Source organism: Engraulis encrasicolus, chromosome 20, assembly GCF_034702125.1.
Source record: "Engraulis encrasicolus isolate BLACKSEA-1 chromosome 20, IST_EnEncr_1.0, whole genome shotgun sequence".
Lineage (NCBI taxonomy): Eukaryota > Metazoa > Chordata > Actinopteri > Clupeiformes > Engraulidae > Engraulis > Engraulis encrasicolus.
The window spans coordinates 18604014-18625982 of record NC_085876.1 but is presented as its reverse complement, the minus strand read 5'-3'; the positions used below and the strand labels follow the sequence as shown (position 1 = coordinate 18625982).

The window sequence follows — 21969 nt, the reverse complement described above, 5'->3', positions numbered from 1 at the left end:
GACGGGGTAGGAATGATCCAGCTATGATTTCAGCTGTGGCTGATGATGTAGGAAAGCACCCTCAGTCTCCCTACTACTGGTAGCAGTAGGATTTGAACCCATAACCCTCTGAGCCCAGGAGTCTCAGGCCAAGGTTGCCCCATATTTCTGACCACATGCGTACCTGTATGTACAGTACAGTATATAGGCCCCTTGACCCGTTTATGTCAGGGGTGGGGAACCTATGTCTCTAGGGCCATTTACGGCCCTTGAGGCCATTTTATCCGGCCCCCGAAATAATTGTAATGTTATGCAGCTTCACATGAAATATGACATATTTTGTAAAGGAATCTTAGAAATGACTTTTGCAATATATATTCAGGGGACCGGTGGGGCAGTAGATAAAAAAATGGTGGCTCAGACAAAATAGAACTCTGCCCTAAAACGCAACACATCAGGAGATGTTGGCGGGTGTGGGAGGTTGTATTGAAGTTTTGGCAAAGGACGTGCTCAACTTCTTGGAAAAAAATGAAAGTCTTTGGGTGCGCGATAAAATGTATCAACAAAATGTAAGAAGAAAAGATAAAAGAAAAGAAAAGAAAAGATAAAATGGAAGAAAAATCTGCACTCACAAACTGCTTGATGAAGGCTTGATAGCCAAAAGGCGGTTTGCTTTTGGACAAGGTGGTAATATAAATAAATAATGAGACGCAGTTCGTGAGTGCGGATTTTTCTTCCTCGAGGTTGTATTGAAAACAGTGGAATCGAGCATTGGCAGAGCAGTGCTGCACTATGGCAGAAGCGGTGTGCGGAGCCCCTAAGCCGGTTGTTGGGATGCCGTGGGATAAGAGAGAGTAGAGAGAGAGAGGTTCCATTGGCCCATTGTTTCCGGGTTCTATTATTGCAAGAGGGAGGGGGGGGACCCCTTTAGGCAGACCTAAGCTGACCTAAGGACTGTTCTATTCAATGCTAGGAGTATTATGACACACCCCTTTAGGCAGACCGGAACCTGGTCATGTTAGGTGCCCATAGCAACCTATTACATTGGCATATCTCTATACTTAAAGGGACACTCCACCCATTTTGCATTAGGCTTTCCATTGCTAGACACCCAGTCATACTTTTGAATGGTCTTGCAAAAATCTCTCAATTCCCCCTGAGATAGGAGAAACCCGCATTCATCTCTTAACACTTCCTATGTCAATGATGTAAAAATGGTCATTTTGCATCATCGACATAGGAAGTGTAAGAGAGGTGGATTTCTGTTGAGACTACAAGCCTTTTTCCCACCTTTTCAACCCCGCCCATAGGGGGTTGGACCTAATGCTCTAACAGACCTATCACAGATCAGTGTCCCAGTGCTTTTGAAATCACTGGCATTGAGGCTCCGGTAAGCAGTGTTGCCAGATTGGGCTGTTTCCCACCCAATTGGGCTGCTTGAGATAGCCGTCTGCGGGTAAAAATGGCATGTTACAGGAAAACTCGCCCAATCTTTCCCATCGACATCAATAGAATTGGGTGGGATTTAGTGCTTCCAGGTGGGTTTTGAGCATTTTTTGGGCTGGAAATCATCAGCCTCATCTGGCAACACTGCCAGTAAGTCACTGGCATAGCTGGAAAGGAGAAGCTGGACCACACTGCAGCTTAGTTTTCAAGACTTTATTTTTGTACACACCCGACCAACGTTTCGGTGTTGCTACACCTTCTTCAGAGTCAAATGATAGCAAGAGAGAGACACACATTTCAAGACTTGACATTCAAAGGTGATCCCACTTGGTTTGGCTAAATTGGTCTCATCTCATTGCAGGTAATTGACCCCACCCCCCAACACCAGGACAAGATTGCAGACAATTAGACAGAGAGGCTTCGTAGAAAGGCATTTTGGATTCATACTCTAAATTCAGTGGAGCCTCAGGGCATAAATGAGGAACACAATATGTCTTGCTCTCTGTAACAAATTGTTCCAACATCGCGGCTGTGGTCTTGTAATAATTGTAGCTGTGGTTTTATTGACAATGTTCTTTGTGTATTGTTTTTTTCACTTTTTTATTTTGTTTTGGGAAGTTGGCAAGCTGTCTAATTGTCTACAATTTTGTCCTGGTGTTGGGGGGTGGGGTCAATTACCTGCAATGAGATCAGACCAATTTAGCCAAACCAAGTAGGATCACCTGTGAATGTCAAGTCTTGAAATGTGTGTCACTCTCTTGCTATCATTTGACTCTGAAGAAGGTGTAGCAACACAGAAACGTTGGTCGCGTGTGTGCACAAAATTAAGTCTTGAAAACTAAGCTGCAGTGTGCTCCAGCTTCTCCTTTCCAGTGATGTCTGTCCCACTGTGATGCACCTGCAAGCAGGGTTGCCAGATGAGGCTGATGATTTCCAGCCCAAAAAATGCTCAAAACCAGCCTAGAAGCTCAAAATCCCGCCCAATTCTATTGATTTCTATGGCTAAAATTGGGCGGGTTTTTCTGCTAAATGCCATTTTTACCCGCACACGACCATCCTAAGCAGCCCAATTGGGCGGGAAACAGCCCAATCTGGCAACACTGCCTGCAAGCTGAGGGAGGGATGATGCATAGAGTCCCAAATAACTGGGTGTGGCCTGTGGAACTTGAGCAACGCAGTGCATTATGGGGATTGTTGTCACAAATCCACAAGCACTAAAAAGTCATTTTCTGCCTTTTCTTGGCCAAGAAGGCACCAAATTAGAAATGTATGTTACTATTCTACTATAAATATGACCTACTTTCAGTAACATATTCATGTCTCCACCGGTGGAATGCCCCTTTAAAGAATCTCTGATGGGATACTCAGGGGGCTGGCTGGTTGAACTGGATGACACCAGTAAACACTTTGCAGGAGTATAAATGGTCCCAACGCATGTAGGCCTACTTGTATGTCACCACACATGTCACTAAATTAAGTTACTGTAAACTGACCTACATTTAGATTAATTCAGTTAAAATGTGTATGTATAATTTAAAAGGCATGCGAAGGCTGTTGGCAGTAAAAGGAATAATTGAAGTAGCTATGGACTCATCAACTAGGACTCTTTACCCAGTGTAACAAGGTATTCAGCAATGACTGTAATATGAACGCTCCAAATACAGTAAAAAAAAAAAAAAAACAGAAAAGAAGAAGAGGAAGAAGAAGTAGAAGAAGATGAAGAGGAGGAAGAGGAAGCAAGGGCAGGAGAGAGAAGAGAAGAGAAGAGAAGAGAAGAGAAGAGAAGAGAAGAGAAGAGAAGAGAAGAGAAGAGAAGAGAAGAGAAGAGAAGAGAAGAGAAGAAGAAAAGAAAAGATATGAGGTCAGGAGAGAAGAAGAAGAAGAAGAAGAAGAAGAAGAAGAAGAAGAAGAAGAAGAAGAAGAAGAAGAAGAAGAAGAAGAAGAAGAAGAAGAAGAAGAAGAAGAAGAAGAAGAGAACATAAGATGCAAGGACAGAAGAGAGGAGAAGAGAAGAGAGTGAAGTGAACCCTGTGGGGTTGGCTTGGGTCACAGTGCACCCAGCATTTGGGCCTGATGCCAGCTGCAGCCCACTGCCCTCCTCTGCCCCCCCTGCAGCCACCGCCTGGTAAGTGGCGATATGAAAACCTCGGGTGCTTTCTAATATGCAACCTTGCGTCCTCCACTTGGGCTTGTGGCTTCATGTTTTGCTGATGCCCCGCCTTCGTGGAGAAAACAATGAAGTTTCCCCGCTGTCAGCCCAGCCAAAACAATTTTTGGGGGACTATCCTTCATTTACCATCCTGTTTGAAAATGAGAAAATTACTTTACAATTGAGCTTTTGCGAGATATTGAAATATAATGCTGTTGTCAGTGATGTCATCATGACGTATTACTTCTTGGTACGAGGCCACAAGCACAAGTGGAGGACGGGAGTGTGCATATTGGAATGCACCCCTCCACTCACTCCACCATGCGCCACTGTGGTGTCCGCGGCAAGGCACGCACGGCCTCACCATTAACAGGGCACTACTGCACGCCCAAACAGGCAAACACACAACAAACGCGCATCTAATGCTCGACCACTCAAGTGGGTCAGCCTGAAGCAAGAGAAGTCATTGTCCATCCCCAGGAAAGCAGATACGGGGGTGGGAGACAAACAAAGGGGTGAGAGGTCCAGGGCACAAGGAGACAGGGGGTGAGTGGTTGGGCAGAATTGGATCGTCATTACATTGTATGAATTGGGTGTGTGTGTGTGTGTGTGTGTGCAGGGCTGGACTGGGACCGAGAAATGGCCTGGGAAAATGCCTGTGTATCTGTATGCCAGATTACCAGCCCTGTGTGTGTGTGTGTGTGTGTGTGTGTGTGTGTGTGTGTGTGTGTGTGTGTGTGTGTGTGTGCTGTTGGAAAATAGGCTAGATTCTGAGGTCCTGAAATGTAATGCATTGGCTTACAACAAGTTGTTCAGGTATTCATTTGTGTTTGCAGGAAATTCTACAATATTTGGTTATGATTAAAAACATTAAAATGAATGTATCTTGTTCCTCTGTTGGTGGGCACTCTCAAACCATTGAGTGATGGCCCCATGTGACAATCATGAGTTGAGGATGTTGAGTAATTGCCCATTCTTGTTAGGAGAGCCTACAGATGTCATCAAACATTGTTGTGAGACAAGCTGAAAGCCTGTCATGTGATGTTTGATTAACTGATTGCTTATTTTCTGAATAAGTCTGAAGTCCACACTAACTCCTTGAAGTATCATTCTTTCTAGGACATAGGATACAGTGTTGTCACTCAGAAGCGAAACTATTTGACTTAATCCTTTTTAGGAGGCCAGGAGTAGGTGACAATGTGAAACGACTAACATTGGATTTCAATCTTTTCAGAACCAAGGACCCTCAAATATGTCAAAAGAATGTGCTGTTGTATGTGTATTGCTTGATTAAAGTTACAGAACTCAGGAAGTCCACAGATGAGGTCATGAAGACCTAGAGTGATGAAATCAAGGCCCACCTGGAGATGATGACAGCAGCTTACAATCGACACAGATTAGGCATATTCTGGGTTAACTAACAAATCACGTAATTGCTTACACATAACCACACCCATACACCCACAAACCATAAATACCAACAGATAGGGATATTCAGGAGTTCCTAATTTTGTTCCACCCGAACTCAATACGTGTTATCGGTCAGGGCGAGAGAAGGTTAGGATCTCCGGAACGTTCCGTAAATGCTTTCGTTGTCATTGTCATTTTTATGTAGTAGACTCTGCAGTTCTGGAAAGCTGTAGTGTTTACTGTGTATGGGCCATTGCTGGTATTCTGGATATTACCAGTGGTGGTCATTTTGTTATTTGGTCATTTTAGAAAATAAATAGATTAATTTGGCTTTTGGAGTTTTTGATTCCTTTGACTCGGATTTTGAACATGCAAGAAGTATAGACCAAGACGGTAAACTTCAACAGTGCGCGTGTGCGTGTGACTTTGTCCAGGGCCTGTCCAAAGCTGTCAGCGGCCCTGTCCACCCGATAATAATGTCTTCCCTTTTAGAAAACGAAAGACTGCGTCCAAAGGCGGACGGCCTCCATTATATTTATATACCTAGAACATCCACTTGCTTGGCTTGCTTCTTCCATGAACTGGGCAACATGTTCCCAGAAACGAAGCAGAAAGTGATTTGTGTTGTTTACGTTTAGTATCAGGGGTGAAGTGGCGGCGAGGCTGGAACATGATGACGCCAGCGGCTGTTTTGCCATATTTTACACTCTTGTCAATGTAATGTTTATGGCTGTTGAAAGCAGACCTTGTTCATGGTGTGTGGTAGTGGTGTGGTGTTGATGACGAATTGAAAAAAAAAATCTTCCATTTGCAATTTATTTTCCCGCGCGTGAACATGATAGGACTTTACAAGCTGGCCTGTGATTCAATTACGCCGCTCGCTACGGCAAATTAGATTGAGATTTACGGTCCCTTGAGAAGAAATGAGGCCATAGCTCGTTTACGGTTAATCCACTTTGAAGCGGGCACATCGATGGAAAGCCTGTCTGACGATTTCAGTTAAAGAATAATAATAAAATTGGTGGAAAACGAGGGACTCCCTTGCCTTCCTCATTTCCTCAAAAGGTGGTCAAGTAAAAGAAAGGCCCAACCAGAGAGCAAAGAAACACAGATGTTTCTGCCATAAGTGCAGTGTGTGACCATGCAAGTCAATGGCACTGTATTCAAAAATGACACACAACCCATGGTGGGTGGCTCAGAATCGCCAGTAAATGCGTTTGTCATCGGAGATGACCAGCCCGAATGCTGCCGCTTTATGCCAGTTTCACATGGCCAAGACGGTGATCATTCTGCTAAGTCTCGGGTGGTGTGTTCTACTAAGCCTTCGCCCCCACTTTGCCACTCCTTTCAACGGGACACCGCCGCCGCCACCACTGTCAAAATTCCGCTTTAGTTGGATTTTCCGAATGCAGCATGGCACGCCGCTAGCACCCAACTACCGCCGTGTTGGTGTGGAAGGACAGGGCTGTGTTTGCCAAGTATTAGGCCTACATATTATATTTTTTTTCACACATGCAAATAAAATTGTTGCGCCAAGTGCATGTGCGAGGTAAAATAGCATATTTATAAACTTTTAGTGATGATTTCAGACCTATTTCTGGCATATTGCCTAGGAGGCCCCTCATACTTAAGTACTACTTAGGCTTAAGTACTACTTTGGGAAATGCAGCCCAGATCTGTTTCCATGTATTTTCGCAGGCGCCGGTAAAAATCGCTTCCGTCCCGCCCCAGACAGCGTCCGTTCTGGTGTGAAAGTGCTCTTATTAGTAATTGGGGGGAGTAATCAACCAGTGCTCTCCCCCATCCTCCTCCATGACTGAGGTACCCTGAGCATGGTACCGTCCCACCGCACTGCTCCCCATGGGGCGCCACTGAGGGCTGCCCCCTTGCACGGGTGAGGCATAAATGCAATTTCGTTGTGTGCAGTGTGCAGTGTTCACTTGTGTGCTGTGGAGTGCTGTGTCACAATGACAATGGGAGTTGAAGTTTCCCAATGGGCTTTGTTTTCTTTAATAGCCTTTATTTGTCCCAGTATGGGCAATTGTTTTGCAGTGGTGCACACCTCTCACACAAACACACCCACCCACACACACACACACACACACACACACACACACACACACACACACACACACACACACACACACACACACGCACACACGCACACACGCACACACAACACATTTAACAGACATAAAGAACATTAAAAAAAGGTGGAGGGGTTGAGATAAATGAGTAATCTAAAAGAAAGATATACAGAGTAAAACTTAAAATGGCTGAACAACACACAACGCATGGCTATCCATGCTTCCAAGTGGAATTTAGCAGCTCACTCACCTCTCAGCAGGGACGGCAAACCAGTACTCGTGCTTGCGGTCCCTCTGCATGTACTGCTGCATGGAGGCGCTGGCGTGGGACACGAAGGTCTTCCTCATGGCCTTGCCCACACGCAGGCTCAGGAAGCGATGGGAGCAAGTCTTACGCTTCTCCCCACCACCCGCCGGGACTCCTGCAATGGGGGACACAGGGAAACACACACATTTGGATTACTTTACAACAGAGATTCTTTAAGTATATAGAGATATGCCAATGTAATAGGTTGCTATGGGCACCTAACATGACCAGGTTCCGGTCTGCCTAAAGGGGCGTGTCATAATACTCCTAGCATTGAATAGAACAGTCCTTAAGTCTGCCTAGGTCTGCCTAAAGGGTGATTTCCCCCCCTCCCCCTTGCAATAAGAGAACCCGGAAACAATGGGCCAATGGAATCTCTCTCTCTCTACTCTCTCTGATTACACTTAGCTGACTGGTTTCTCCAAAGTACAAACAGCAGGATCTTATTTATTACACGATATTAGAATTACTGTACTAGACGTCATCAATAAAATGCAAGTGGCTCTACAGGGTCTGTACAAATGGATACATAATGTTCATACACGGCATGTGAGGAATTGTGTAATCAATGCCACTGGTTTCATTGCCTCTCACTTAATCAGACCTGACAGCCTACACATAAACAGAAGCAGGATCTTTTGCTATATGCAATATTGAAATTCCTGCACAAGACTTCATCTAGTATACAGTATACTAAGTGGATCAACAGTGTTTGTACAAATGAACACTGAAGCTGCACCAGCATCATATCATGGGATATTAAAATTAAATGACTAAAAGTAAACGACACATTCATACTAAGCGAGTAAACAGTTTGTACAAATGAATACGAGATGCTAGCACTCCATATAAATGGGGAATAATGTGTAATCAATGTCACTGAACATTAAGGAATAATATAGATCATGTTTAGTGAAATTAGGAAGCAGTGAATGTCACACAGAGGAGTTGAATCAACTCATATCATAAAGACATGTTCAAAGAAGGTAAAGAAGTCCAAACCCTCACATCCCCACGAGTGCACAGCACGGCACGGCACGGCACGGCACGGCACAGCACAGCACAGCACAGCACAGCACGGCACAGCACAGCAACAACACAGCAACAGCACGGCACAGAAACAACAACAACAATTTTCGTCCTCTTATCTTCCCCGTGTCCCTGAAGAGCCAACTCTAAAGTCGTTAGCCTACATCGCTGTAATCACAGCTTCAGGATAAACAGCAAATCAATTTGGAGGCCGTTCCTCTCGCCCAAAACAAGGCAGCCGCCGCCGCGCCCGCCTGCCACCACTGCGTAATTAAGCGGCTTCTCCTCTCTTCTCTTAACTAAAGCAGAGAGCCTTGAGAGCAAATGCCTCCCCCGACGCAGTGCTTTCACTTTCCTCTTGCCGGCAAAAAACGTGATCCCTTAATGTAAGGCATGGCATGATTAAGATCTAAAAGGAGATAGTTCACACACACTTGCTATGTTTACATGAGACATTTAATTCTGCAATGAACTAGCTTTAATTCTGAATAAAGGTTCATTCCACTTGGAAAATGTCATATGAACACTTCAAAATTCGGAATTAAATGAAAGATCAAAGTAAACTCGACGGAACTATTTAATTCAGAATTATTAATTCGGAATTAAAAACATAATGTAAACGTAGCCAATGACACACAAAAACAGCCCATGTCTAATATAAAAAGGGGTCATCACTATTTTCCACCCGTCCTATATTCCAATGGTCCTATGTTCCCCATGTCCTATATTCCAATGGTCCTATGTTCCCCATGTCCTATATTTCCCTTGTTCTATGTTCACAGGCCCTACACTAATACATTGCAGACAGTTAAACGTAAAACAACAAGTTGACCAGTTGCCTCAAGTTTGTAAGTTAACTGAACTTGAGACAGCCTCGAATTGAGTCGTCGTGGGAAACACTTCTCATACAAAAAATCGCTTTACATACCGTATTCAGATTTGTGTCAACTGCTGGCATTCCGCGATGAAACACATTCTCACAGCGAGTTTATTTGAACAGCATTTTTTCATTACGGTGTAGATTTTGTGACAGGCATGCCACGGGCACCGCGCAAACGACATCATCCTACCTTGTGCGTCTTTAAGAATAGCACCATTTGCCAGGGCCGTATTAAGCCGATGTGATTCCTGTGGGCACTATACCTCTCACAGGTACCTCCTATGTGCTACATATTCGTAAAACTTGTATCATATTGTGCTCCTAAACTGGTTGAAAATGGCTGGTGCCCCTGGGCACTGTGCCGCTGGCCCCTATGGACAGTGGTCGAGTTGTAAAATCAAAGCAGGGGGGATGGTCAGAGATTGGTTATTGGGGGTGCGGGGGGTTCTCCCACGAGAAAAATGTGAAAATATAGTTGTTGAAAGTGCAATTTTAACACACAATATGTGAAGAAGGGAGGCCTGTTTTAGAGGAGGATGATTTTTGACCATTTTCATTGAGGAGCATGATTTTAGACCATTTTCATTGTAGGGGGGATGGCATACACCCCCATCCCCCTACAACTCGAGCCCTGCTTATGGATAGTTCAGCCATGCCATTACCTCCTGAAGGAGTGCAAACTAACAAGACAATGGAACCAGATGTACCCACCTTCTTCCCCACCGGGACCTTTCTCTGCCCCATCAGAATTGGCTGGTGTGGTCTCGCCGGTGGTCACCTGACCACTCTCTTTACCCTCATTGGCTGATTGTTGCATAGTGTGGCCCGTGCCCCCCCCTGGCTGTCCTTGCTCCTCCGTGCCTGCAGCCGTCTCGACGCCACTTCCTCTGCTCACTTCCTGTCCCAAAGATGGAGCGTCCGCCGCCACCGTGTCGGAGCTCTGTGACTCGGAAGGGGTACGGGAGTCGCCGCCGCCCCCTCTCATCCCAACATCCCCAACATGAACGACGCCGTCTCCGTCCCTCCCGAATACCTCCAGGCCTGCAGCCAAACCTCCAGACGACGAGACGCTTTTCCTGTCTCCAATACTGCCACTGGTGCTGCTCCTGGCTTCCTGGTGTCCCTGTGCCCCGTCCCTATCCGCATCCCATTTCCCAGCAGCCCCGGCGCCCTCCTCCCTCTCTCCCGCCCCCGGGGCAGTGTCCGCCTCCGCCTGGTTGATGGTCTGCACGGACTCGGAGGAGGCGCCGGACGACTTGTGGCGCTGCAGGAGCAGCTCGTCGGAGGAGGGCGAGAGCTCGGACTCGGTGAAGACGTCCTCGGACAGCGAGGCCTCCGTGCTGCGCGGCGCCGTGCTGGCGCTCTCGTTGCCCCCGTCGTCGCGGAGACGTTGGGCCAGGTCTTCGGCGTTCCCTCCTCCTCCTCCTCCTCCGCGAGCGGGCCGCTTCACCACACGCTCGCCACCCTCAGGCAAGGCAGCCTCCAACTCCAGATTCCTACACAGAGTATTTACAATGTAGTTACACAAGGACATTAACAATATGCTACATTTGACAGGGGTTGGACAAAATAACTAAGACACCTGACATTTTAGTTTGGGAAGGTTCATGGCTCAAGTGGACCAGCCTGTTGGCCAATCTTCATTAATTGTGCATTGCACTAGTAAAGTGAAGGGTGAAGATTCAATTAGCAGGGTAAGAGCACAGTTTTGCTCAAAATTTTCCAATCCACACGAGATTATGGGTGACACATGACAGAGTTCAAAAATGAGAAATTCTTGGTGTGTGTGTAACTGTTGCCTCTTTGACCGAGACAGCAAGTTTTGTGATGTATCAAGAGCCATGGTATCAAAGGTAATGTCTACATACTACCAAGACGGGTGAACCACATTCAACAGGATTAACTGTGGGCGCAAGAGGAACTAAATGGCACTAAAATGACAGGTGTCTCAGTTATTTTGTCCAACCCCTGTACATTATACTGTATTTCATTTACAATAAGTTATATTTACATTATGTTGCATTTACAATACATATATATTATTTACATACATATATTTACGTTACTTAATATTTACAATATGTGTGTGTGTGTGTGTGTGTACTTGCAGTACAATTGCTATACAAAACCTGTATTATTATTATTATTATTAACAGTAGTAGTAGTATTGCATTTCATTACGGTGATACTTTTAAACAAAACGACTCATATAAGGAGGACAGAATCATCAACATACAAAGTTTGGGAAAAATACAGTCTACACAACCATAACAAGGGTAGTGCAGAGGAGTAGGGTAGTTCTGTTTTGTTATGATTTTTTTTATGGAGCTTGTTCCGAATGAGACGAGTCTTCAGAAGCTTCTGGAGACTAAGAAAGATAACCTCATTACGCCAGTACCTCAGTAGACACAAGTCAATCCAGGTCAGTTGGGTTCTGGGTAATTAAGCGGCTTCAGGTTATTGAAAAATGACATTTCATGCACTGGTCAATTAAAGCTGTAGTTCAATTTAACTTGTTTAGCCAGGTCTAGTCGTCCTGCCCTACATATGCAGCAGGTCAACTGATGAAGCTCATTGAAATTATAAAATGATGTACAGGTATTTTTACCTCCAACAAGGAGGTTATGTTTTCGGACGCGTTTGTTTGTCAGCAGGATAATTAAAAAAGTTAATTTAAAAAAATGAATTTGTTGAAATGTTGTTGTTGGAGTTGTTGGAAATGACAAAAGGAACAAGTGATTAAATGTTGGTGGTGATCCGGATCACAAAGTGGATCCAGGATTTTTAAAATAAGTTTTTCATCATTGCGGGATAGGGCGGATTTTGACATTCCAGTTTCTAACTCCACAAAAACAACGCAGGAGGACTTGAAAAAAATGTGGTTGTAACATTCCTTGGCTGAGCTCTGTACTCTCTGCGTGCATTTCTAGATGAAAACTAGAATACGTATATGTATGTCATATAACATATGAACAGCAAAAGTAGTCATCACCTGGGGAACTTAATCGGGAACAACATGACAAGTCACATTTTACAAAAGTATTCAATAGTAGAACATTGATGTTTTCAGTCATTTGTAATAGGATGTAATGTAATGATTATCCCTTCGTAGACAATACAGTGCCAATTTCACCGCCCCATAGTCATAGTCTAAATCAGTATTAGAAGCGCTTCCCTGTGTCCCAGTCGTGGCTCAATCGTCTGGGCACTGGTCTGCTATGCCGGTGACCCGGGTTCGAATCCGGTCTGAGCATTCCCCTGTCTCCCTCCCCACTCGTTTCCTGGCACCTCTCTAACTGTCCTGTCATACATAAAAGCACAAACTCCCCAAATATATTTAAGACAAAGAAGCACTCCCCTCCATGTGTGAGTCCTAGACACCGCTGCAACACAGAGACTCGCTGTACAGACGCCAGACTAACTAAACAAAGTATTGAGTAACCAATTGAGTAACTCTTTGTAACAAGATAGTGAGTTTGGTTTTTTTTCAACTTATCAGTGGTATCAATAGTGTGCAGACACAGGGAAGTTGCTAAATCCAAAACAGAGCACTTCTTTAAACTGACTTTTAAGAATATATATTTTTAGGGGCTTTTATGGCATTACCAGAGATTCTTTAAGTATATAGAGATATGCCAACATAATAGGCTGCTATGGGCACCTAACATGACCAGGTTCCGGTCTGTCTAAAGGGGCGTGTCATAATACTCCTAGCATTGAATAGAACAGTCCTTAGGTCTGCCTAGGTCTGCCTAAAGGGGGATTTCCCCCCCTCCCCCTTGCAATTGTAGAACCTGGAAACAATGGGCCAATGGAACCTCTCTCTCTCTACTCTCTCTGGCTTTATTGACAGGACAGCCTGAGATGGTGACAGGAAGCGAGTGGGAATCGACATGGGTCCCCTGGGTAGCAGGGCAGTGCCCTACCATTTGAGCCACGGCAGGGCCAGAACTGACTTTTTATGCATCCATTATTATAAAGTGATACCCAAGTGACAAAAAAACAAACAGTTACTAATAGTGGCACGAACTCACGCATCCTGGTGCCGGTGACATCGTGGCACATGGCACGATAACAATGACCAAGTTGTAAGCAATTCTGTGTCATGTCATAGTAGCGGAGTACTACCGTAGTAGCTTATGGTATGGTACTATCAGAGATTCTAGGAGTATGATGGAGATATGTCAAAGTAATAGGTTGCTATGGGCACCTAACTTGACCAGGTTCCGGTCTGCCTAAAAGGGCGTGTCATAATACTCCGGTCTGTCTAAAGGGGCCAATGGGCCAACGGAACCGCTCTCTTATCCAGTCTCTCTGGTACTATGGTAGCAGGACCGTATTGAGACACTGTGGTGCGTCCGGGCACTACACCTCGCAGGTGCCCCCTTCATGAACAATATTTGTAAAGTTTGTGTCATGTGGTGCCCCCTTACTGGCTGTCATTAGTTGGTGCCCCTGGGCACTGTGCCACTGGCCCTTATGTATAATCCTGCCCTGTATGGTAGTGGCTTTGTGTGTGTTATGGCTCATGACAGGGGTTCTCAACCTTTTTCAACTTGGGCTCACTTGAAATTGTCAGAAATGTTCAGGGCCCACCTCTGACCCAATTAAGAATAAAACTCAAATAAATCAACAACACACACCAAAATATGATTATTATTTTTAGAAAATGATTTCAAGGCCCACCTGGAATGCCTTCATAGTGCCATAGTTTGAGAATCACTGGCTTATGAGGCTACAACGACCAAAATGTGACTCACGGTGGCACGAACTCGCGCATCCTGGCGTCGGTGATGTCGTGGCACATGGCAGCGGACACCAGTTCCTCTAGGGGGCACATGATGCCGTACTCTTCGCACCCGCGCTCCTGCACCAGCACGTCCGCCTTGTGCGGGTCGAACATGATGTTGTTGGGCGTCACGAGCAGCACGCCGCTCACCACACCCTGATGAGAACAGGAGGACACAACCGAGGAAAAAAGTCTGATGTGATTTGCAGTACATGACCGTTATTACTTTTACCACTCGCACGTCCACCTTGTGCGTGTCGAACATGATGCTGTCATCAACACCCTTTTGAATTTCCAGAAATAGCCACTTTTTCCTGCAAAACTTACTGTACTTTGGTCATACTGGTAAATATTAGTTTGTTACTTTGTAAATATTCATGAAAGACAAAAGGCAATAGGCAGTACAGTTTCAATGAGCAACATGGTTATGGCATACCTATACTGGCCACAATCCTACACAGTGCTCCTTTAACACTGTACCAGTGTGGAGACAGTGCCTTGGCTCAAGGATTGGGCTATGTACTGTATTTATCCATTTTATTTATTTGTAGTTTATTTAGCAGGGACAATGCCGTGCACATTATTACAAACATGACAAGGCAAGACCATGACACAGCTTGCAGATGTGAATACATAAAAGTTTTTTAGCTAGACATCTAATTTGCAACCTCAGTCCCTGATCAGGCTAACTACTCTAATAAAATATACAAATCACCTAGAATATATCAGGATACACCTAGTTATACAAAATATACAGTATACAAATATACAATTACAATTATATGCTGTATTCTACATATATGGGTTCTGCACACTGCTGGTGGATAAAATGGGCAGTGGAGAGGAGGCTGTGGCCTTGGCTTTGCAATGCAGAGGCATTTTGAACAGAAGCCTACGTTTTCAAAAAATCCTCTCACAGTATCTTATGCTTTGTAACCAAACCTACATTTATCCCTGGCACCAAATGAATGCCCCCCCACCACCATCCACCTACGCCTCTTTAAAACTGACAATTCAATTCTCTTAAATTGAGGGTTTCAGCCACATGAGATGTGATTGAATTGCTGGAAAAAATTGCGATCAAAGTTAGTCCAGTAAGTATCCTGTCCTACATATTCAGAAACCCATCAATCCTGTGTCAGACGTTACAAAGACACATCAATTTCTTGTAATTTCATATTGACTGACAATATGAACGAATACATTTGACTAGCGAAACGTAGAAACACTGAGTGGAAGAAATGTTGGCACACACGCACAGTATTCAGTAGCACAAGACCCACACATCTTATGGGATGTAGCACTTGCTAAATGATTTAAAGGTGCACAGTGTAATATTTCTAGTAGTTTGTTTCCAGAATACATGCTGCCCATGCACACATTTGACCTATTTCACAAATACTTACATCCAACAGTATTCATCATGACTGGGAAAATTGCACATTTCATAAAGGTGAATCTTCTCCATGTCCGCCATTTTTGCATTTCCAGAAACAGTCATTTTTAGCTGCAAAAATTGCACCACATTGCAACTGCACTTTGGTCATACTAGTAAAAGGTTTATTATTTAGTACATATTCATTAAAAGTTAATCAAAATTGGCAATAGGGAGCACAGTGGTTGCAATACCTAATCTGACCACAATCCTTCACAGTGCACCTTTAAGCACTAGTAATGCCTATACTGTAGATGTACTGTATATGTACTACTTGCTAAATAGGTCTCCATTGAATGTGCTTTAGTGTCCTTGCACATCTTAGATGGCCTGCGATGGGATGTGCATTTTGTGCCATTCATCCATGTCTTTATATGGAGAATGTGGCTAAATTTAAAATATGCAAAGAGGCTGCACATGCTCAAAATAAACAAACAAACACTGTGCAGCAGAAGCTACCCAGGCTCCGTCCACGCAGTGATGCAACACCTTCGGCTCAGCTACACTCACTCAGGCAAACAGCTTGTTCACATACATTTGGGTTCCTTCCACAGCGGGAAACGCCACCCACTTTGTCGGGAACTAATCAACTTTGAGCATTTCCAACCGTCCTGGGTAGAGGCGTGTTCAAGGCAGTGATGTTGTTTAAGCCGAGACGTTCTATTGGGACTAAGAAATGTTTTTTTAAACTTTGGCTCAGCATGTTCTGCCCTCGACCAGTAGCAAATCAAGGGAGGTGGGTCAACCATGCTGCTTATGAATGTTAATTGTTATGCTCTTGGTCAGACCAAGTCTCGAAGAGATTTGAAAGACATGGTAATCAGGCAAAGTAGAAGCTGAACTGAGCAAGATTTTGCTAAGCTCCTCGTTTTTTCCTGAGCTAAGCCATGTCTCAAGCTCCACTCATGTGTCTGTCCCTCTGTCTGCCTCTCTCTCTCTCTCTCTCACTCTCTCTCTCTATTTGCATATATATATTTGCAGAGTAGTTTCCTCTGTGCACAATGTATATTGGTGCCAATAATGGCATCCTATTGTATTCAACTGAAGTCTACCCAACCGTGGCTGTAATGGTAGGGCACTGGGCTGCTACGCTGGTGACCCGGGTTGGATTCCGGGCCGGGTCCTATGCCAATCCATCCCCACATCTCTCTCTCTCCCCATTCGTGTCCTGTCACTCCTTCACTGTCCTATCGTAAAAATAATAATCATAAAAGACCAAAAAAAATATATACGGTAGTATATTAACCCTTAGAACTCAGAGCGTTTTTTGTGATTTTTTGTATATTGGGCTTTAAACACATGTGGGAGGCCTTCAGAGAGGCCAACTATTATGTATCTTATATCATTTTTCTCAGCAGAACCTAAGCAATATGATAATATAGGATTTGATGTATTTTAACCAACTATATGAAAATGACAGGGCAATGATCATGAAAAAAATGTGAAGTCGGATTCATATTTTTTTAAATAAATGAGTACAGCCAACGTCAAATATACAGATTTAAGAGTTTTTATTGCATAAATCTGTAAACACATTTATTCTGAAATAAATTAAGTCAATGTCTTTGAAATAAACCTCACCAAAATGTATACATGCTCATATAGCAGCAGTCTGTTGTAGGCGTTTTTGGGAGGTTTCATGAGTAACCCATGAGGTATGAAGGTTGTCACATACCCTTACACAGAAATGCAAGGTTATTTACAGATGGAAAAGATAAATTAACACTTATTTCATGAAAATCAAATTGAAATGTGCAATATAATTCTCAAAAATAAATAAATATGGTCATTTAACAACAATCTATTATAGGCGTTTTTTATATTTCTCATAAATAACCCATGAATGCTGATGTCTGTCACACACCCTAACACATAAATACAAGGTCATTTACTGATTAAAAGCATACATTGACACTTTTTAAAAACAAATTTCATAAAAAATATGCAATAAAACACCAAAAACAGATAAATATTCTCATACAACAAGAACCTGTTATAGGCGTTTTCAGAATATTTCATAAGAAACCCATGAGGTATGATGGGTGTCACACACCCTAACACACAAGTGCAAGGTTATTTACAGATTTAAAGGATAAATACAAACTTATTTGAGCATATCTCAATTAAAAGTGAAATATACTTTTCCTAAACAAAGAAATAATATCATATAGCAGCAACCTGTTATAGGCGTTTTCAGAATAGGTCATGAGTAACTCATGAGGTGTGATGGGTGTCACACACCCTAACACATAAGTGCAAGGTTATTTACAGATTGAAAGGATAAATAAAAAAAAATACTGATGAAAAAATGCAATGTCAACTGACAGTAACTGATACTAGAAGTATTATCATGGGATTGGAATATAAGCTTATTGCAAATAGAACAAGAACAGTAATTCATAACATACCAACAATTTGGAACGGCAATTCATAAAATAACAACAGTGATAGAACAGTAGATTGAGCACTGAGTGTGTGTGTGTGTGTGTGTGTGTGTGTGTGTGTGTGTGTGTGTGTGTGTGTGTGTGTGTGTGTGTGTGTGTGTGTGTGTGTGTGTGTGTGAGAGCGAGAGAGAGAGAGATGCTTACATGCAGGTGTGTGTGTGTGTGTGTGTGTGTGTGTGTGTGGCGTCAGAAACGAATATGTGTGTGTGTGTGTGTGTGTGTGTGTGTGTGTGTGTGTGTGTGTGTGTGTGTGTGTGTGTGTGTGTGTGTGTGTGTGTGAGAGATGTTTGCAGGTGTGTGTGTGTGTGTGTGTGTGTGTGTGTGTGTGTGTGTGTGTGTGTGTGTGTGTGTGTGTGTGTGTGTGTGTGTGTGTGTGTGTGCGTGCCTTACACATGCCACTCTCTGAAACAATTGCGGTTGAGCTGCAGGCAGAGAGGCACGTCACAGGCCTCACACTTCCAGGGCGTGTCGCTGCGGATGCCCCTGTCAGCGCAAAGCTGGCATCTCCTGCGACCAGCCGTTGCCCTGTAGGAGATGTCCCCTGGCTGTTCAGCGAGTGGCACAGGCAGATGTGAGGTTTGCCTGTTTCGTGGTGCTCCAGAGGTCTCCACCTCACAGAGATCCTTCACCAGCTGTAAAGCGAAGGCCTTGTGAGACAGGGCCCTCTGCTGTCTGGCCTGAGACGGGGTCAGCCCAATGTTCCCACGGCCCATTGGTCCCACAGCCCATTGGTCCCACATTGCTAAGACTTTTGCGTTTTTTCAAAATTAGGCCCAATGGTCCCACAGCCCATTGGTCCCACAGCCCATTGGTCCCACATCACTAAGATTTTTTAATTTAATTTTAGGTCCGTTGGTCCCACAGTCCATTGGTCCCACAGTCCATTGGTCCCACATCACAAACAGTTCAATGGGCTGTGGGACCAAAGGACCCACTAGTTTGACGCCCTCTCTGTACTTCACATGGTAATCAAACATTTCAAACAAGCGATTTAAGGTTAGTGTTAGGTTTAGGGTTAAGGTTAGGGTTAGGTTTAGGGTTAGGGTTAGGGTTAGGGTTAGGTTTAGGGTCGTATGACGTAAGCGGTAAGTACCGAAAGGGCGTCGAACTAGTGAGTCCCGTGGGACCAATGGGCCTAAAAATTCAAATAAAAAAGCAATGTGGGACCAATGGGCTGTGGGAACAATGGACTGTGGGACCAATGGGCTGTGGGACCAATGGGCCTAAATAATGAAAAAAAGTCTTAGTGACGTGGGACCAATGGGCTGTGGGACCAATGGGTTGTGGGACCAATGGGCTGTGGGACCAGTGGGCCGTGGGACCAATGGGGCGTGGGAACATTGGTACGCTCCCCCTGAGACAGCTCTACGTGCAAGATGTAGGCGTTGGTGGTTGCGATGTCAAAACAGTGGAGGAAGAGGGTACGGTATGGCCGGCTCACCCTCCTGTGTGCGGAGTAGTATTGGATCAGCTGGTCACTGCGATCAACTCCACCCATGTGCTTATTGTAGGCGATCACAGGAAGGGGGGACGGGACCTCGATGGTGCTGAAGGTTCCATCCCTGCTCTTTACCCTCCTCCTCACCGTCTGGCCACCATGCGCTGCGTGGATTGTCGAACACATCGACACCTCCCGTGTGTCCATCCACTTGACGAACACCAGCTTTCCTTGCCTCAACCAGCGCAACGTGCCCCGTGGTGTCTTCCTGGTCATCAGGCCTCGACTGGGAGGACACCCCTTTCTCCCCTCCCTGTAGGTGCCGCAGGCGCCGATGTTGAGGCTCACCAGGTCGTTGAAAAGGGTGGGACTTGAGTAAAAGTTGTCCACGTATACGTGATACCCTGTGCCCATGACCGCTGGCTGCACCAGGGCCATCACCGCATCGTAGGACAACCCTTTCTCAGAGGTCCCACCCATTTTCCCACTGTAAACTGTAAAGTCAACAGTGTAGCCGTTGCTGGAGTCGGCGACCACGAAGAGCTTTATACCCCATTTGGTGGGCTTGTTCTTCATGAACTGGGTAATGCCCGTCTTGGCCTTTGTGGCAACCATCCTCTCATCCACTGCCAGCTCCCTTCTCGGATGGTAAGCCGCCTTGCACGCCACTTTCATATGATCGAGCAGGGGCTGTGCCCGGTGTACCCGATTGTGCTGGGGTGTGCCCTTCTGGAGGTCGTTGGTGTGGTCCTCCATTAGGTCGCTGAGGTGCAGGTTCCACAGCAGGGCCTGGAACCGGGCTCTGGGCATGACTGATTTTGGAAAGGGCACATGCAGCACGGGGTCTGTGCACCAGTAATCTTCGATACATGGCAGCTTTACAAGCGCCGTGTACTGCAGCAGCCCCAGGAATCGGAAGAACTCCGGCACGTCCACGTCCACCCACTTGTAGCTTTTGTCAACTGTGTTCACGGCAGCATAACTATTGGTAGTTTGGCACAGTTGACGGACGACAGCAGGTGAAAAGAATAGCTTGAAGAGGTCTCCAGGGGTGTGTTGGACAGTGGTGTCCACCTGTATGCCTGGGGTCTTCAGAGGCCGGAATCGCAGAGGTGGTGGAGCAATGTCCACATCCTTCTCCGTTTTCCACTGAACAGGAGCCTGTGTTTGCCGTCCAGATGAAGGACCCTTTCTTTTTGTTGGTGGTGGTTGGGCTTTGGAATGGTCGCCTCTGCAATACATATAAAGAAAAAAAAAACAATTAGTCATTTTCTGTACATGTAAAGCAACAAAATTGGGAGTGTGCTTTGAGCACCTGGCCCTCCAACATTGTTCATATGCAAATATTTGACCACTTTAGGAGTGGCATCATATACACGCAGTACCCGTGTGAATGTATTGTGTAAAATAACTGCTATAGCATCATATCCAACCATGCAGTGACAATGACACTTGGAGGGAAGACTGGGCCAACAGTGCGCGCGCACACACACACACACACACACACACACACACACACTCCTTCATTTGGTTCAGTAAATTAGGCATGGTTACAACAGTAGTATGTTAGCTTTCATGTCAGCAACTGACTGCTCAACATCTGAAATAATTTCAGACATACAATATAACCCTTAGGCCCATCAGTTCAAATATCACTGCATCCCAACAACAATGCTGGAGTGTCTAGATTATCTGCACTATCCAAAACATTGATGATGAAATGTTCAGGAAGGGAAGTGAAGACTGGGCCAACAATACACACACACACACACACACACACACACACACACACACACACACACACACACACACACACACACACACACACACACACACACACACACACACAAGCCTTCATTTGGTTCAGTAAATTACGCATGGCTACTACAGCAGCTTTCACGTCAACAACATCCGAAATCATTTCAGACAGCCCACAAAACATACAATGTAACCCCTCCAATATAACGTTTGCAAAACTACGACTGACTGTCACCACTTGTCACTCGGTATGTTTGCCTGTCAAGCCTTGAATCTGTCACCTTTGTTCACTAACGCAACGTAGCCTACCAAACGCAACAAACGCAATACTTCAGACAGATGCGACTCGCTTTTCCAATAAGGATTATGTCACTGTAGGCCTATGTCATTTCAGACATCCCACAAAACATACAATATAACCGTTCACAGGTAAAAGTAGGAACCAAAACGTTTGCAAAACTACGACTGTCTGTCACCATTTGTCACTGTGTTTGCCTGTCAAGCCTTCTGTCACCTCAGTTTACAAACGCGACTCGCGGTAGGCAATACTTCAGGCAGATGCGACTCGCTTTTTCCAAAAAGGATTACAATCGGATGTCACTGTATGTTTATACTAAGTTGAATGACAAAACTTTTGGCTATTTCACCATATATTTGCTATCAAAGTTATAATAAACTTACCTCAGACCAGACGACGAAGCAGCAGCAGTAGGAGGAGGCGGGATGTTCTCGCTTTCCTCTTCACTACTTTCACTAGTAGAGTAGCTTGATTCGTCGTCAAACTCCTGGACCTCTATGTCATCCCACATTGACAACAC

General features: G+C 44.8%; 1 protein-coding gene across 3 annotated transcripts in view; it reads right to left on the bottom strand.

The window, feature by feature from the left end:
• Positions 1-21969, bottom strand: part of oxr1b (oxidation resistance 1b) — a 96227-nt gene that overhangs the window by 15017 nt on the left and 59241 nt on the right. For all 3 annotated transcript variants that reach the window (XM_063185550.1, XM_063185552.1, XM_063185551.1), the window contains 3 exons: positions 14048-14232; positions 9999-10783; positions 7322-7493 (listed from right to left, as the gene is read on the bottom strand). In XM_063185550.1, coding sequence (XP_063041620.1) covers positions 7322-7493; positions 9999-10783; positions 14048-14232 — 1142 coding nt within the window. The remainder of the gene's footprint in view (positions 1-7321; positions 7494-9998; positions 10784-14047; positions 14233-21969) is intronic.